General features: G+C 44.5%; 2 protein-coding genes across 6 annotated transcripts in view; one reads left to right on the top strand and one right to left on the bottom strand.

Annotated features, from left to right (window-relative positions):
- usp22 (ubiquitin specific peptidase 22) overlaps positions 1 to 10,057 on the top strand; it is a 41,239-nt gene extending 31,182 nt beyond the window's left edge. For all 4 annotated transcript variants that reach the window (XM_071391805.1, XM_071391808.1, XM_071391806.1 and 1 more), the window contains 9 exons: positions 1,017 to 1,183; positions 1,562 to 1,709; positions 3,848 to 3,953; positions 5,567 to 5,725; positions 6,026 to 6,152; positions 6,329 to 6,420; positions 7,420 to 7,482; positions 7,637 to 7,786; positions 8,662 to 10,057. In XM_071391805.1, the coding sequence (XP_071247906.1) occupies positions 1,017 to 1,183; positions 1,562 to 1,709; positions 3,848 to 3,953; positions 5,567 to 5,725; positions 6,026 to 6,152; positions 6,329 to 6,420; positions 7,420 to 7,482; positions 7,637 to 7,786; positions 8,662 to 8,704 (1,055 nt within the window). In that variant the 3' untranslated portion in view covers positions 8,705 to 10,057. The remainder of the gene's footprint in view (positions 1 to 1,016; positions 1,184 to 1,561; positions 1,710 to 3,847; positions 3,954 to 5,566; positions 5,726 to 6,025; positions 6,153 to 6,328; positions 6,421 to 7,419; positions 7,483 to 7,636; positions 7,787 to 8,661) is intronic.
- Positions 10,058 to 10,065: 8 nt separating this feature from the next.
- On the bottom strand, positions 10,066 to 16,747 carry LOC139570187 (tumor necrosis factor receptor superfamily member 13B). Of its 2 annotated transcripts, none has more exons than XM_071391811.1 (5): positions 16,624 to 16,747; positions 15,704 to 15,853; positions 13,036 to 13,152; positions 11,798 to 12,082; positions 10,066 to 11,256 (listed from the first exon to the last, which is right to left on the bottom strand). In XM_071391811.1, the coding sequence occupies exons 2-5, from the start codon at positions 15,816 to 15,818 to the stop codon at positions 11,003 to 11,005; spliced, it is 771 nt and encodes a 256-aa protein (XP_071247912.1). In that variant the 5' UTR covers positions 15,819 to 15,853; positions 16,624 to 16,747; the 3' UTR covers positions 10,066 to 11,002. The 2 variants fall into 2 exon arrangements, with proteins under 2 accessions (XP_071247912.1, XP_071247913.1); XM_071391812.1 differs by having other exon boundaries at positions 10,537 to 11,256; positions 16,628 to 16,669.
- Positions 16,748 to 17,079: the final 332 nt, after the last annotated feature.

Here is a 17,079-nt window from a genome sequence, read left to right as displayed (position 1 = left end):
TCTCTCGGTCTCACTCTCTCGTGAGAAATATCAAATGTGATAATTTTTTTGTCAAGATGCGCTCTTGCCCGCTTAGGAAAGACACAGAGAACGGTGCACTGTGGGAGGTGTTTTCATGTCCGGAAGGGAGCGACCTCCTCACTCTTGTCTCTCCCTCTCCATCCCTCCTCATTTTCCCTCCATCTCTCTTTTTCTTGTAACTAAACTTCTAGAGGGAGCAGCTGGTCAGGGCCAACGTGTGTTGCGTGTGTGCCTGGTCTCACCTGTCAGGGACGCCCATCTCTCTGGGTCTCTTACCCTGTTGTCCTGCCAGTTTGGGGCTGCTGTGTTCACTCCAACCTTCCTCTAGGGACCACTGTGGCCATCTGTGATAGTGTGGCCTCCACTGGTTCTCGTTTACTGTGGTGCTTTTGGCACTGGAAATTATATTCAAGATGTGTTTTCTCTGTCTGTCTGTTTCTGTCTGTCTCTCTCGCGCGCTCTCTGTCTCTCTTGCGCGCTCTCTGTCTCTCTCTCGCGCTCTCTGTCTCTCTCTCGCGCTCTCTGTCTCTCTCTCGCGCTCTCTGTCTCTCTCTCGCGCTCTCTGTCTCTCTCTCGCGCTCTCTGTCTCTCTCTCGCGCTCTCTGTCTCTCTCTCGCGCTCTCTGTCTCTCTCTCGCGCTCTCTGTCTCTCTCTCGCGCTCTCTGTCTCTCTCTCGCGCTCTCTGTCTCTCTCGCGCTCTCTGTCTCTCTCTCGCGCTCTCTGTCTCTCTCTCGCGCTCTCTGTCTCTCTCTCGCGCTCTCTTGTCTCTCTCTCGCGCTCTCTTGTCTCTCTCTCGCGCTCTCTGTCTCTCTCTCGCGCTCTCTCTGTCTCTCTTTCTCGCTCTCTCTGTCTCTCTCTCGCGCTCTCTCTGTCTCTCTTTCTCGCTCTGTCTGTCTCTCTCTCGCGCTCTCTGTCTCTCTCTCTCGCGCTCTCTGTCTCTCTCTCTCGCGCTCTCTGTCTCTCTCTCTCGCGCTCTCTGTCTCTCTCTCCCTCAGGTCTTCGAGGTCTGATCAACCTGGGAAACACGTGTTTTATGAACTGCATCGTCCAGGCCCTCACCCACACCCCCCTGCTGCGGGACTTCTTCCTGTCCGACAGACACAAGTGTGAGATGCAGTCCAACTCCTGTCTGGTGTGTGAGATGTCACAGCTCTTTCAGGAGGTAAGGGCTTAAAAATATATTTCTCTTTCAGTCTCACACGCCTCCTTTCTCCTACCTCTTTCTCTCTCAGCCCACCTCTACAGCTGTCTAACCTTCATCCGTCTCAGCCCAACTATCTTTTCTTTTCTCCCTCTAAAACTATTATTGTGGACGTACTTAGAACGTAGTATGGTTTAAGTGCCTGTTTCATCCCGCCCCTTCTCCAACCTTCATTTTCTCCCTCATCCCTCTTATTTTCTCTCGCATTTCTCTTATTCACCTTTACTTTCTTTCTCTCTTCATCCCCCTCTCTCCTTGTTCCATTTTTATCTGTCCCTCTTTTCCACATCCTCTGCCTCTCCTAATGTTTCCCTTTTCGTCCCCCTCTCTCTCTCTCAGTTCTACTCGGGCCACCGCTCGCCCCACATTCCCTTCCGGCTGCTGCACCTGGTGTGGACTCACGCGCGCCACCTTGCGGGCTACGAGCAGCAGGATGCCCACGAGTTCCTCATCGCTGCCCTGGATGTGCTGCACCGCCACTGCAAAGGTCTGCATCATAGTACACGCGCGCACTCACGCACAGACACACACATACACACTACATTATAAGCCTTAGAACTACCTTGTGCATACGGGAAGTATTCAGACACCTTGACTTTTTCCACATTTTGTTACTTTTACAGCCTTGTTGAATTGGATAACATTTTATTTCTCATCAATCTACACACAGTACCCCATAATGACAAAGCAAAAACAGGTTTTTATAAATATTTGCAAATTTATTAGATTTTCTTTTTTTTAACTCACATTTTACATAAGTATTCAGACTCTTTACTCAGTACTTTGTTGAAGCACCTTTTGGTAGCGATTACATCCTCGAGTCTTCTTGGGTATGACGCTACAACCTTGGCACACCTGTATTTGGGGAGTTCCTCCCATTCTTCTCTGCAGATCCTCTCAAGCTTTGTCGGGTTGGACGGGGAGCGTCACTGCACAGCTATTTTCAGGTGTCTTCAGAGATGTTTGATCGGGTTCAAGTCCGGGGTCTGGCTGGGCCACACAAAGACATTCAGAGACTTGTCCCGAAGCCACTCCTGCATCATGTTGGCTGTGTACTTAGGGTTGTTGTCCTGTTGGAAGGTGAACCTTTGTTTATGTGTAACTCTGTTGTTTTTGTCGCACTGCTTTTGCTTTATCTTGGCCAGGTTGCAGTTGTAAATTAGAACTTGTTCTCAACTGGCCGACCTGGTTAAATAAAGGTGAAATAAAAAAAATAAAAACATTCACCCCACTCTGAGGTCCTGAGCGCTCTGAAGCAGGTTTTCATCAAGGATCCCTCTGTACTTTGCTCCGTTCATCTTTCCCTCGATCCTGACTGGTCTTCCAGTCCCTGCCTCTAAAAAACATCCCCACAACATAATGTTGCTACCACCATGCTTCACCGTAGGGATGGTGCCAGGTTTCCTCCAGACGTGACTGTTGGCATTCAGGCCAAAGAGTTCAATCTTGGTTTCATCAGACCAGAGAATCTTGTTTCTCGTGGTCAGAGTCCTTTAGGTGCCTTTCGGCAAACTCCAAACGGGCTGTTTCCGTCTGGCCCCTCTACCATGAAGGTCTGATTGCTGGATTGCTGCCGAGATGGTTGTCCTTCTGGAAGGTTCTCTCATTTCCACAGAGGAACTCTGGAGCTCTGTCAGAGACCATCTGTGCCTCTCTACAATCCTGTCTCGGAGCTCTTCGGACAATTCCTTTGACCTAATGGCTTGGTTTTTGCTCTGACATGCCATGTCAACTGTGGGACTTTATATAGACAGATGTGTGCCTTTCCAAATCATGTTCAATCAATTGAAATTTTCACAGGTGAACTCCAATCAAGTTGTAGAAACATCTCAAGGATGATCAATAGAAACAGGATGCACCTGAGCTCAAGTTTGAGTCTCATAGCAAAGGGTCTGAATACTTATAAAACAGATATCTTATTTATATATTTTTTATAAATTTGCAAAAAATGTCTAAACCTGTTTTCGCTTTGTCATTATGGGGTATTGAGTGTTGATTGATGAGGATAACTAGTCTATTTTAGATTAAGGCAGTAATGTAACAAAATGTAAAAAACAAAAAGGGAAGTGGTCTGAATACTTTCTGAATACACTGTATATACAGAGACGCATATATTACACAGATTTACACACACACACACACACACACACACACACACACACACACACACACACACACACACACACACACACAGATTGTAGAAAGCAGACTGCTCTACTCAAATGGCACCCACACTCTCTACTTCAGCCACAGTCAACGGGTGGGAGGAAAAGCAGGAATATGAGCGAGGGGGAGACAAGGAACTGCAGAGGAGGGGAGTGTGGGAAATGGCTGTGCTGGTCTGCTAACTGCCCCGATCAGGCTGATAACTGACTGCCTGGATGAAATGAGATGCAAATGACTGACTGGCAGCCTGGATGAGATGAGCTGAGAGGTTACTAATTGACACAGACACTCTACATAAAAGCGCTGATTGTCTTTGCTTGGCTCTGTGTCGTCCTCCACCATCCCTCTCTCTCTCTCGTTCCCTCTCTGATATTGTGGTAAGGGGGAGGGGAGGGTTGATATGGTAGTTCGACATGCTTTGATTCTCAATCGTGTGTCCGTGTCCCTGTGCTCACCAAGGAGATGACAACGGGAAGAAGGCTAACAACCCCAATAACTGCAACTGCATCATCGACCAAATCTTCACTGGAGGCCTGCAGTCTGACGTCACATGTCAAGTCTGCCAGTAAGCTCCTGTGTGTGTCATTGTTTTTTTCCTTTTATGTGACATTTATGCTTCATCCTTACTTTGTCTCTGTGTCTCTGTCTGTGCTCATGTTGCATCATGTTTTACATCACTCAGTGTCAGCCTTGGTCTGACCCCCTCTCCTCTGCAGTGAGTCAGGGAGAGTGGGACTGATTTGAACAGACACACACCACCCACTGTTTCACTCCCTCTGCTGTAGCAGGCCCTCTACTGGACAGTGTAGATTGACAGTGTTCTATCCCCACCTGGTGGACACTTGGAGCATTGCACAATCTTTGTTTGATGCATTGATTTAGAAACCTTTGTGCAACATTTTGAATACATAAACTCAGCAAAAAAAGAAACATCCTCTCACTGTCAACTGCGTTTATTTTCAGCAAACTTAACGCGTAAATATTTGTATGAACATGACAAGATTCAACAACTGAGACAATAACTGAACAAGTTCCACAGACATGTTACTAACAGAAATTGAATAATGTGTCCCTGAACAAAAAACAAAAAGGGGATCAAAATCAAAAGTAACAGTCAGTATCTGGTGTGGCCACCAGCTGCATTAAGTACGGCAGTGCATCTCCTCCTCATGGACTGCACCAGATTTGCCAGTTCTTGCTGTGAGATGTTATGCCACTCTTCCACCAAGGCACCTGCAAGTTCCCAGACATTTCTGGGGGGAATGGCCCTAGTCCTCACCCTCTGATCCAACAGGTCCCAGATGTGCTCAATGGGATTGAGATCTGGGCTCTTCGCTGACTATGGCAGAACACTGACATTCCTGTCTTGCAGGAAATCACGCACAGAACGAGCAGTATGGCTGGTGGCATTGTAATGCTGGAGGGTCATGTCAGGATGAGCCTGCAGGATGGGTACCACATGAGGGAGGAGGATGTCTTCCCTGTAAGGCACAGTGATTAGATTGCCAGCAATGACAGCAAGCCCAGTCCGATGATGCTGTGACACACCGCCCCAGACCGATGTTCGGATGTACCGAGCCTGTGCAGGTGTTACACGTGGTCTGACACTGCTAGGACGATCAGCTGTCCGTCCTGTCTCCCTGTAGCGCTGTCTTAGGCGTCTCACAGTACGGACATTGCAATTTATTGCCCTGGCCTCATCTGTAGTCCTCATGCCTCCTTGCAGCATTCCTAAGGCACGTTCACGCAGATGAGCAGGGACCCTGGGCATCTTTCTTTTGGTGTTTTTCAGAGTCAGTAGAAAGGCCTCTTTAGTGTCCTAGGTTTTCATAACTGTGACCTTAATTGCCTACCGTCTGTAAGCCGTTAGTGTCTTAACGACCGTTCCACAGGTGCATGTTCATTAATTGTTTATGGTTCATTGAACAAGCATGGGAAACAGTGTTTAAACCCTTCTGTGAAGTTATTTGGATTTTTACGAATTATCTTTGAAAGACAGAGTCCTGAAAAGGGGACGTTTCTTTTTTTTTGTTGCTGAGTTTACATGCAAACAAATATTGTCAGTGTTGTGACTACTTATATGGTGGGGGTCATAAGAAAGTTCCATAAGCTTCAGATCTGTCAAAGCCCAAACCTTACAGTGCCATTCCCTCAGACTCCTCCCCTCTCGTCCTGTAGCGGTGTTTCCACGACGATTGACCCATTCTGGGACATCAGTTTGGACCTGCCGGGGTCGTCCACGCCCTTCTGGCCCCTCAGCCCCGGGGGGGACGGCAGCACACTCAACGGAGAGAGCCACCTCTCCGGGGCCACCACGCTCACAGACTGTCTTCGCAGGTACTACTCATACCTTTATCTCGGTTTCTTCCTCTCTATTTCTCTCTTTCTCTATCCCTCTCTCCATCTATCAAAGGCCACCACTCTGACTGTCTACTCCGGTATCTCATTACTATTCTTCACTTCCATATCACTTCCTGTTTGTCTCTCTAGTCTGCTGTCCAGCTCTCTCCACATCAATGGAGACACCACCAATCTCTTTCACACACACACACACACACACACACACACACACACACACACACACACACACACACACACACCCGGAGTGTGTTCTGACCATGGTCCCGTCTTCTGCAGGTTTACCCGACCAGAACACTTGGGGAGCAGCGCCAAGATCAAATGTAGCGGTTGCCATAGTTACCAGGAGTCCACCAAACAGCTGACCATGAAGAAGCTCCCCATTGTGGCGTGTTTCCACCTCAAAGTCAGTGTGTGTGTGTTTTCTCTGTATTTGTGTAAAAGGTAGTGAGAGCTCCAGGTTTAGTTCCCTTTTCCACTTCAAACTCATGTCCTACCGCTGTTGTCTCTACCCGCTCTCTCTTTCTTCATGTTTTTCACTCTCCTCTTTCTCTCCTCTTTCTCTCTTCTCCCCCTCTCCAGCGGTTTGAACACTCAGCGAAGCTGCGGAGGAAGATCCCTACATACGTCTCCTTCCCCTTAGAGCTGGACATGACTCCCTTCATGGCCTCCAGGTCAGTCTGAACAATGAGCCAGGCCCACCGTGGAAAAGATGAGGGCTGCATCTCAGTAGTCTGAAGTTAATTCCTCATATTTTCGCCAGGTGAAGTCACCAAGTGAAAGTCAGCCCTCTGATGGTCTCCTTGCTATGTAGCGTTCACGTTGCGATTCTCAAATCAGTGCTAACGAAGGAAAGGAGACAAGGAAGGGAAGCCCCTTGAGTCAACTGAGATGCAGCCCTTCTCTGTCAGAATTAAATAGGTGTGTGTATGCGCTGTCTGACCAACCACGTCCATTTTCTGTGTGTTTAATTGGTGTGTTAACTTAATTAGCCAAACACAGGTGTGTGTGTGTGTGTGTGTACACATTAATGCAGAACTCCCTGTGCGCATCCCCTGATGCACAGCATGTCAAAACAACACCTGCTGCTGAGGGGGACTCAGATCACTCTCCTCCAGAGAGGAAGAGCGATGCCTGGAACTGCATCAGTTAATTGACTGAATGAATGTGTGGGTCTGTATGAAAGAGATGTGTTATATTGGTGTAGAGGTGGGAATGTAATCTCTAGGGTTAGTGTCACACCAGGCAGTCAGTCAGGGGCCTCGTTGGAAACCGTGCCTGGCAGGGTGAGGTGTTAATGTCATAGCTAACTCGGCTTAATAGGGGTGCTTTAGGATTCATTGTAATCTACATGTGCGATATTCAAGGGATCATTCACCCAAATTACAAAATCACATTGGTTTCCTCGCTGTAAGCAGTCTATGGACAAGGTGAGACGGCAATCCATGCTTTGGTTTAGTTTCCCTGGTACTGTTAGCGGTAGCATGTGGCCGCGGTGACAGGGAAACTAAACCAAAGCATGGATTGCCGTCTCATCTTGTCCATAGACGGGTTAAGGAAAACCAATATGTGATTGTCATTTTGATGAACTATCCCTGGAGTGAAGCCTGCGGATGGCTTAGTAGGACCGCCTTTGTTCATCATTGCTGACATGTTGTCTGTGTGTCTTTCAGTAAAGAGAGCAGGATGAACGGACAGTACCAGCAGTCGGTAGACGTGTTCAACAACGACAATAAGTATGTGCGCTGTCCCTCTAACAATGCTACTAGGTTGCATATAAAGAACAATATAATGACAGTGAATTGGCTCTTACTTACTCTCTTGCTTTGACTTGAACCAATTCTCATCCATTTTCTGCCTGGCTTCCTATCTCCTGTTCTCTCCCTCCAGGTATTCTCTGTTTGCGGTGGTCAACCACCAGGGCACTCTGGAGAGCGGTCACTACACCACGTTCATCCGGCAGCACAAGGACCAGTGGTTCAAGTGCGACGACGCCGTCATCACCAAGGCCAGCATCAAGGACGTGCTGGACAGCGAAGGGTAAGCTCTGAAAATATCCTAAGTTTGAACTGTGGTCATAACAAGTCATATTTGTTCACAAAAGTAGTACACTGGGCCTTTACTAGTATTAGCAGACTGATATGTAGACGTCTGTAGCACGGGCAGACTATTTATTTTGGCAGAAAAGGTAGCTGTATAATATAGAACAGTATCTTGCAGGATTCAATAGTTGGAATTGTAAGAGTTGACTGGAATCCAGAAAAGAACAAAACCCTGTCCTCAGACATGGACATCAAAAGGTGCAAAGACCCAAAACATCCACATCAAATGAAATATTTTTCTTGATCTAATATATCAAGAAAGTATTTTTATATTCCACAAGTATTATCAGATAACTGTTTTGTACAGATAATGCTGGTTTACATTTTTTCACAAAAGTAGTGCGCTGGGTGTCTACTAGTCCTGTATTAGCGTACCTATATAGACATCTTCAGCGTGGGCAAAACATTTTCTTTCTGCATTTGCCCCACCCCTTAGGCTTTTCTATTTTATTTAACGATGAAGAACAAATTCTTATTTTACAATGACTGCCTACCAGGGAACTGCCTTGTTCAACGACAGATTTTTACCTTGTCAGCTCTGGGATTCGATCCAGCAACCTTTCGGTTACTGGCCCAACCCCAGTAGTGATTTCAAATTAATATCTGACCCTGTATTACTGGTTAGGGGCAGGTTTGACCTAGTCCAGCTAGGTCCGCTCCAAATGTAATCCAAAACTCCGTCTCCCCTTTCGGGTTGATGTGTCATGATGCAGTAACCTCTACCTTCTGTTGTTCATACTTTTTTCATTATCATTTAATAATTACTTGTATGTATCAGTGTGAAATCTTATCGTTGAATCTCTCTGTTCTCAGGTACCTCTTGTTCTACCATAAACAGTTTCTGGAGTACGAATAGCCACCTCCCTTCTTCAGCACTGATGTCAACAGCCACCAAGAGACTTGCAACAACAAGATGGCGACATGACGCACGCCTACCTGAAACTCTACATCAGTGACGATTGAAGCTGAGGGAATGGAGGGAAAGGAAAATGAATCATGCATTCTTTCTGAGTAAAGGACACTCCAAAACCAATCTGCACTGAAGCTACTCGGATCTACTTGATAAGGAGGAAGAGAGGAGAGGGGGAGGGAAGATTGCAAGAGGGGGAGGGGGGGAGTGTGACTATGGAGGCCTTGTTGGAAGAGAAGGCGCTTCCTTTGCTCTCGATCTCCCTCTCTTTCTCTATTCTTGTTTCAGACAGATGGGCAGATGGAGGGACAGACTGACCGTGGGCACATCTCATAAAAACTTCACATTCAGTTATTTGATCATTTCTGAAATCCATCATTCCACCCACACATACACCCATCTACAAGTGACCAAGCATTTTCAAAGGCGGAAATATATTTGATTGTCTAATTTCTTTATGCATCATTATTGCGCTGACTGCAAAACAAGCTGACAAATGGTATTTACAATATTGCAAAGACAAAAGTGGTTACTATAATCGTTGTTTGTGACTTTTTAGTAAAAAAAATACTGTATGATTAATCTAACATCTATTTTTTAACTACGGAAAAAGACTTGAGTTGAAGAAGCGGAGTGTTCTGTGAAAAAGCTATCCTCTTTTGTGTTTTACTATTCGCGATGGCAGCGAAAATACATAACTATATTTTTATAATTCATTTTTGTTCTTGATTATGGTTTCCCATCCTCCCCTCTGCCTCGAACAACCCTTGTCCTTGTTATGTTGTGCAGTCATGTCTTTTTCAAAAAGAGACCGTTTCACGCTTGTTCGTTTCTTGCGCTGATGGTATAATTCTTGTGTTGCTGACATGGTGGGGAATTTGTTTCAGGTGATGCGTTGTTGTGAATAAGAAAAGGGCTGGCACATTGTGTATCCTGCCGGAGACGATGGCTCGATCTGACAGTGTTAAACCTTGTCCACATGTTTCTCTAATTCCGTGTATGCGCGCACGCACGTGTGTTGTGCATATGTTTGTGTACTGAATCAGTACTTCCCATTCAGCATGCTGTCTACGATGGATATAAAGTCGGTGTCGGATAGTTTTTTTTGTGGTTTTTTTTCACATCGTGTATGTTAAAGTATGTATGTATGTATGCTAAAATAAGAAACCAAGGTATAAACTGAGTTACTTTATCGGCCAAGGATCTTTATGGTCTAGTCAAGACTACATCCCCAACACTTTATCTGCTGCAAGAACTGGACACTGATGGTGAGACCCAAAATAAAAGCCTATATCTTTACTCGCCCGTATGCTGCATGGTTTTATTAGCTTGTTGAACATTTACTGGAGGTCTTTCATGGCACATGGAGGCCACCCGCCTGTGAATGTCCAGCCAGGTCACCTGTCGGTATTTGATGTCCGTCCATGTCTGAGCACGTCGGAAGACGACGTGGAAACCGGCCACTAGGGGCAACAGTGAATGCGTAAGCATCCGCCTCTGGTGCCAAAGGTTGCATGTTCAAATCCAGCAATAAAAAATATGTTCTTGAGATTTGTGTTTTAAGCCTATCCCAAACCATAACCCTTACCGTAAATATTCAGAGTTAATGCCTAACCTTAAACATGAACTTTGTAATTTGACGTTTGAGAAACATGGATGAACGTCTAATTCTGACAGAGGTAGTTGTGATGTCTCCCGAGAGACGGAGAGGGTGTCCTAATTTGACCATTTTTGTTGCTGAGAATTTTCTTGCACAACAGGAAATGCAAACATGTGTATTCAAGGTTTTAAAAAGGCTTTTAAAGTTTGTAATCTCCACTTTTTAAAATGTCAGACTTGCTTTGCCCTATTGAAAAATCTATCAACCACTACAAAAATGTCCATTAATTATAATCCACATAATTCACATTTCTTGTTGCTGCAGGATTAGTTTCCTGCTGTAGAAAACTGGCTCAAATGAAGATCCAACATCTGTACAGGCATATATAATGTCTGTCACTCGCTTCTGTCTCACTCCAGTTTCTCCTGTATCCTTCACCACCTATTAATTTCTGCTCTCCAGACTGCTCACACATTTGATCTTGGGACAGTTTTTCTTCCCCCCCCCCCCACTAATTGTTCAGGTTAGGATTGGGGAGAAGTTAATCCTAGATCTGTACTTAGGGGAAACTTCACCCTGGAGTGGGCGGTATCAGATCTGTCCAGAGTTGTTTATTTAGTGTCCAGTCTGGTTCAGTTCTGCAATCAGAAGCTGGGCTGACTGGGGGAGCAAATTATTCTCTGTGATGATCCACACTGAGGGGCTCTGGTAGAAGAGTGGAGGTGCTGGGGGACAGCCTGCTGGTAGAGGGTGAGTGGGGGTCTCTGCTGCTTCTCTCCCCTGCCAGGCACTCCGAGGTCAGGGAAGCAGTGGACACACACACAAGTCTCTGTGGGGCTGGACGAACGGCTCAGTGTCACACTGTTTATCTGGAGCAGGGATGGATCCATCAGGCAGTCTAAAGATGGTACGTACACACACACACACACACACACACACAGGTTATCTCGCTCTAAAAGGAGCCATGTTGAGTTAAAAGATTGTGATCTTGGATCACCACTGTGATTAATATTATTTGACCCTGCTGGTCGTCTATGAACATTTGAACATCTTGGCCATGTTCTATTATAATCTCCACCCGGCACAGCCAGAAGAGGACTGGCCACCCCTCATAGCCTGGTTCCTCTAGGTTTCTTCCTAGGTTCCTGCCTTTTCTAGGGAGTTTTTCCTAGCCGCCATGCTTCTACACCTGCATTGCTTGCTGTTTGGGGTTTTTCGGCTGGGTTTCTGTACAGCACTTTGTGGCATCAGCTGATGTAAGAAGGGCTTTATAAATACATTTGATTGATCTTTTTCTTTTTTTTACCTTTTAGATCTTAATGAATATTCACAAATGGACAGGGGTGGGCCTGATCCTAGATCAGCACTCCTATTCTGAGTGGCTTTATGAGGATGTGACCTGTGCTACCTTTTTACACTAGATGTGTGCCCAAACTGACCTTTGGAGGACTGGCTGTGCTGGTTAGGCTCTTGGCCCTTCTGGCCTTCATGACCCTGGGTGTGACTGTTCTGTGTGGCCCCTGGTCGGGGGGGCCTCCTCAGCAGCACCAGCAGAGCCACAGACAGGGTCAAGAGCAGCAGAGTCAGACACAGGCCCAGCAGAGAGTACACCAGGATGGCTGAGTTAGGCAGGCTTCTGGGTAGGTAGCCCCCCCTGATGGTGTGGTTCTGGAAGGCATTCCCATCCACGGGCCTCAAGATTCCATTCAAGGCAGGCTGTTGGGCTTGAGGGAATTAAATGACTTAAATTAAATCCTTATGTACCCTGCAATACCGTCCATGTAATGTGAAGTGAGTCGTAACGTAGCGTATGCACCATTTCCAAATGTCAACGCTCTACCTCTAGACGGTTCTCAGTTCTGAACATCATCAAAGCCAAATGCATTTAATCCCAAAGTTATCTTATTTAAATTTGACTGAATTAGAGAGAACACCAAATGGCACCCTATTCTCAATATAGTGCTCTACTTTTGACTAGGGCCTTATGGGAGGGTACCGTTTGGGACATTACATTTCAGCTAGCCCAGCTGTGTAATCCTGAGGTAATGAAGCACCTGGCTGGGTAAAGGGCATTTCAAAAAGGAATTGGTTGGCTCAACTCAAATGTTTGTAGAAGAAAAAAGTATTTGGTTGCTGGGTTCAAAAGGCATATATTTTAATAAAGGAAAAACCTACACTCTGGATTATTCTTTACGTTTTAATGTATTTTTTAGCAGCAGCAGAGGTCAGAGCAAACGGCCACAGCCTTGACCAAACGCTGACGAAGACTGTGGCCGAAACTTGTCCGTTTGCTCTGACTGCTTCTACAATAAATTTTTTTTTAAAAGGGCATTCAAACGTAAAGAATATTCCAGTGTGTGTGGGTTTTTCCTTTAAAGAAATGTATGACAAGCTGCTGCATTTGTGAAGGGGTCGCTTGCATGTCAGTTGTTATACATATTGGATCGACTGCCAGAAGCTCTTTTGGAGATGGCTGTATGCTCAATTAATTACTTAGTAGTGTACAAACTATTATGACGGTTTGAGTGTTACAGAGAGAGATAACAAGAGACAAAGAGAACATTTAGCACCTAATATTCTGATGAAAAAGGGTTTGCTAAGTGAGCGTCCTATATGTTTTGTAATAGCTACAACATACTGGGCGGATGTATAGTACTTCAGAATGCTGTTCACTCACTCTGACACTGGTGGGAACACTCTGAGGGATGGCTGCCACACACCGCAGCACACCTCAGACACTTCTTCAACAGCCTGTCATAGTACTGCCCTGTGACCGCCTTACACCCCAGAGACACTGGCACAGACAGACACACACAATGGCACAGGGATGGTCTGAGTATTATAACATGCATGGTATATTCTTCCTGTGTTTTAACACAAAATGGCTACCATGTACAGTATCAACCATGATTCCAGTAGGCTATACATGTTACTTAACCCTACAAAAATGGTATTGAGATTAATTGACCTTTTGTATTATCCTTTTACCACTGATACAACACCATATGATTAAATACAACATGTATATGTAATTAAAAACAGTGCCTATCAATCATTCACCCCCGTTGGATTTATTCACATTTTATTGTGGGACTAGAATTTATTTTTATTGTTTTATTAAATGTCAATGAGCTATACATTATACTCTGTCAAGCTGGATGAAACATTTTATTTTTTATGAATGAAAAATATAACACTAATATACACTGAGTTCACAAAACATTAGGAACACCTTCCTAATATTGAATTGCACCCCCTTTTGCCCTCAGAACAGCCTCAATTCGTCGGGGTATGGACTCTACAAGGTGTCAAATGTATTCCACAGGGATGCTGGTCCATGTTGACTCCAATGCTTCCCACGGTTGTCAAGTTGGCTGGATGTTTTTTGGGTGGGGGACCATTCTTGATACACACAGGAACCTGTTGAGCGTGAAAAACCCAGCAGCGTTGCAGTTCCTGAAACACTCCAACCAGTGCGCCTGGCACCTACTAACATACCTTGTTCAAAGGCACTTCCATATTTTGTCTTGCCCATTCACCCTCGGATTGTGTATGTGTTCATTGTCTCAAGGCTTAAAAATCTTCATTTAACCTGTCTCCTTCCCTTCATTTACACTAATTGAAGTGGCTTTAACCGGTAACATTAATAAGGGATCATACTGTAGCTTTCACGTCGATTCAGCTGGTCAGTCTGTCATGGAAAGAGCAGGTGTTCTTAATGTTTTGTACACTCAGTGTATATTGACTAGATAAGTATTCACCCCCTGAGTCAATACATGTTAGAAACACCTTTTGGCAGCATTTACAGCTGTTGAGTCTTTTTGGGTAACTCTCTAAGAGCTTAGCACACCTTGATAATACTCTTCCCATAGATTTTCAAGTAGATTAAGTCAAAACTGTAACTCAGCCACCTAGGAACATTCACTATATTCTTGGTAAGCAACTCCAGTGTAGATTTGGCCTTGTGTTTTCAGTTATTGTAAATCAAGTCTCCCAGTGTCTGGTAGAAAGCAGACTGAACCAGGATTTTGCCTGTGCTTAACTCCCTTCTCTTTCATTTTATCCTGAAAAACTCCACGGTCCTTGCCGATGACAAGCATGTCCATAACATGATGCAGCCACCACCATTCTTAAAATGTGGAGAGTGGTACTCGGAGGTGTGTTGTGTTGGATTTGTCACAAACATAACGCTTTGTATTCAGGACAAAAAGTGTATTCCTTTGCCACATTTTTTCCAGTATTACTCTGCCTTGTTGCAAACAGAATGCATGTTTTGGAATATTTGTATTCTGTACAGGCTTCCTTTTTTTCCCCTCTGTCATTTAGGTTATTATTGTGTAACTACACTGTAGTTACTGATCCAGCCTAGTTACTGATCCAGCCTCAGGAGAAAACTATCACAGCCATTAAACTCTAACTGTTTTCAAATCACCAAGGACCTTATAATGAAATCCAAGAGAGATTTCCTTTCTCACCGGCAACTCAGTTAGCAAGGACGCCTGTATCTTTGTAGTGACTGGGTGTATTGATACACCATCCAAAGCCTAATCAATAGCTTCACCATGCTCAAAAGGATATTCATCATCTGCTTTTTATTTTATTTTAGCCCATCTACCAATCGGTGCCCTTCTTAACAAAGCATTGGAAAATCTCCCTGGTCTTTTTTGTTGAATCTGTGCTTGAAATTCATTACTCAACTGAGGGACCTTACAATTAGCTGTATGTGTGTGTGGTACAGAGATGGGGTAGTCATTAAAAAAAACTTGTTAACACAGAATCCATGCAACTTATTATGTGGCTTGTCATTTTTACCCCTGAACTTACTATTTAGTCTTACCATAACAAAGGGGGGAATACTTCTGCAACCAAGACATCTCAGTAATATATTTTTTATTAATTTGTCAAACAAAAATATAATTTTGACAATGGAGTACTTTGTGTAGATCAGTGACCAAAAAAAATCACAATGAAATCAATTTGAATCCCACTTTGTAATGCAACACAAGGGGTGAATACTTATGATAGGCACTTTATCGCTATGTATAACTTTGTAGATTGAGTCCACAGGAGGTTGGTGGCACCTTAATTGGGGAGGGTGGGCTTGTGGTAATGGTTGAAGGGGAATAGGTGGAATGGTATCAAATATGTCAAACACATGGGATCCATATGTTTGATGCCATTCCATTTACTCTGTTCCAGCTATTATTATTACCCGTCCTCTCTTCAGCAGCCTCCACTGATTGAGTCATATGGACAATCATACGGTGTATTGGCCTCTCACTGACTTCTCAAGTCAGTGTATGTGTTATTGCCCCCGGCGAGCGTTTGTGTGTATGTGAACTTACCACAGTACTCGATGCATCTGAGGTGGCGATGGGGCTGCTGGCAGACCATCTGACAGGTCAGACACTTCCTGACCAGGCGGTCCCAGAAGTAACCCTCAGAACAGCCTAACCCCATGGCTCAGTTCGGGTGTCAACTCACACTCTGACTCACTGAATGACAGATGGGGAAGTCAAGGTCAGTTCATGGGATCCTTGTGTAATTTGTATTTGTATTTATTAATGATCCCCATTTAAGTCCGCAGCTACTCTTCCTGGGGTCCAGCAACATATAGGCAGTTATATACAAAAAAAAATTACATTACATTTCATAACACTTAGTAATCAGTCTTGGATCACTTTAGTTATACACTATATTATCCTGTCCAATTAGCTCCAGAATATATCAGAAGAGAGGGCAAGGCTCCAAAAACAACTCAATACAACTTCAAAGATTTAAATGACATTTTCTTGACAGAGGAATACTGCGCTGCGCTCTACTGGGCACAGAATCACTGAGCCGGAGAAAGTACACATGTTCAACGTATGAAGCTGCGCCTCGCCTTGTTCTTCATAAAATTGACTCATACATTTGTTCTTATCTGTGCATTTGCTTAAACAATTCTCCAGCAGTATCATGTAAGGCCTTTCACTACGGATTTGATTCCTTTCACCACACGTGACGTGATCATGGTGTTTTTGTTGGTGTTACACTCTATAGCATAAACAATGGCTCATTGTATACACCCGTAGGTATTCAAGGCATGATGTTGATCTTTCATGTCTGGATATCCGATTAGTAAACGTTTTTCCCCCCTTCTTAAAAATTAAAGACTCCGTCTTTTAAAAAGTTATAAGCCATGAACAGCATAACCAACTCACATGTACATTTTAAAAATGCATCTCGTTACATAATGTAATAAAACAAATATCATATGACTTACCTACAGAGAGATGAAAGACATGTTTGGACCTTTGCTTGAAATGTGCCTCTCATGCAGTGACATTGGGCTACATGTATTTGAGTTGGGGGCTGATTTGGGTACAACCGCAATGTCTTTTCTGGGACTTCCCCCTTGCACAGAAGGTGAGCTACTCTCTTGTTATGGTGAGTCATGCTTGATAGGTGTGAATTGTGACTAAGATTTTGAATTTTGTCATGTCTATTCATATACTTTTACTAAGCAATATGAACCTACCTACCTTTCCCAAATATTGAATGAGACAGTATGTTATTTACAGTGGTCTGTTACATTGGTAAAATGTAATGTAATGTAGACTGCGGACTCACAGCAGCCTTGTAGTATGATGAGGATTTGGAGAGCAATATAAAGCTCTTATTTAAGCAAGTCCCGAGGAGGTGTGGTTATATGGCAAACATACCACGGCTAAAGGCTGTT

The sequence above is a fragment of the Salvelinus alpinus genome, chromosome 3 (genome assembly GCF_045679555.1).
Source record: "Salvelinus alpinus chromosome 3, SLU_Salpinus.1, whole genome shotgun sequence".
Lineage (NCBI taxonomy): Eukaryota > Metazoa > Chordata > Actinopteri > Salmoniformes > Salmonidae > Salvelinus > Salvelinus alpinus.
Note: the sequence above shows the minus strand (reverse complement) of the source record. Positions and strands in the feature narration are given on the sequence as shown.

Bases quoted from the DNA above. Each gene is read 5' to 3' on its own strand.
- LOC139570187 (XM_071391811.1), bottom strand. From the start codon at position 15,818: ATGGGGTTAGGCTGTTCTGAGGGTTACTTCTGGGACCGCCTGGTCAGG. The intron at 13,153-15,703 runs GTAAGTTCACAT...TGTCTGTGCCAG, and splicing joins CAGATGCATCGAGTACTGTG to TGTCTCTGGGGTGTAAGGCG. The intron at 12,083-13,035 runs GTGAGTGAACAG...AATTCCCTCAAG, and splicing joins GTGTTCCCACCAGTGTCAGA to CCCAACAGCCTGCCTTGAAT.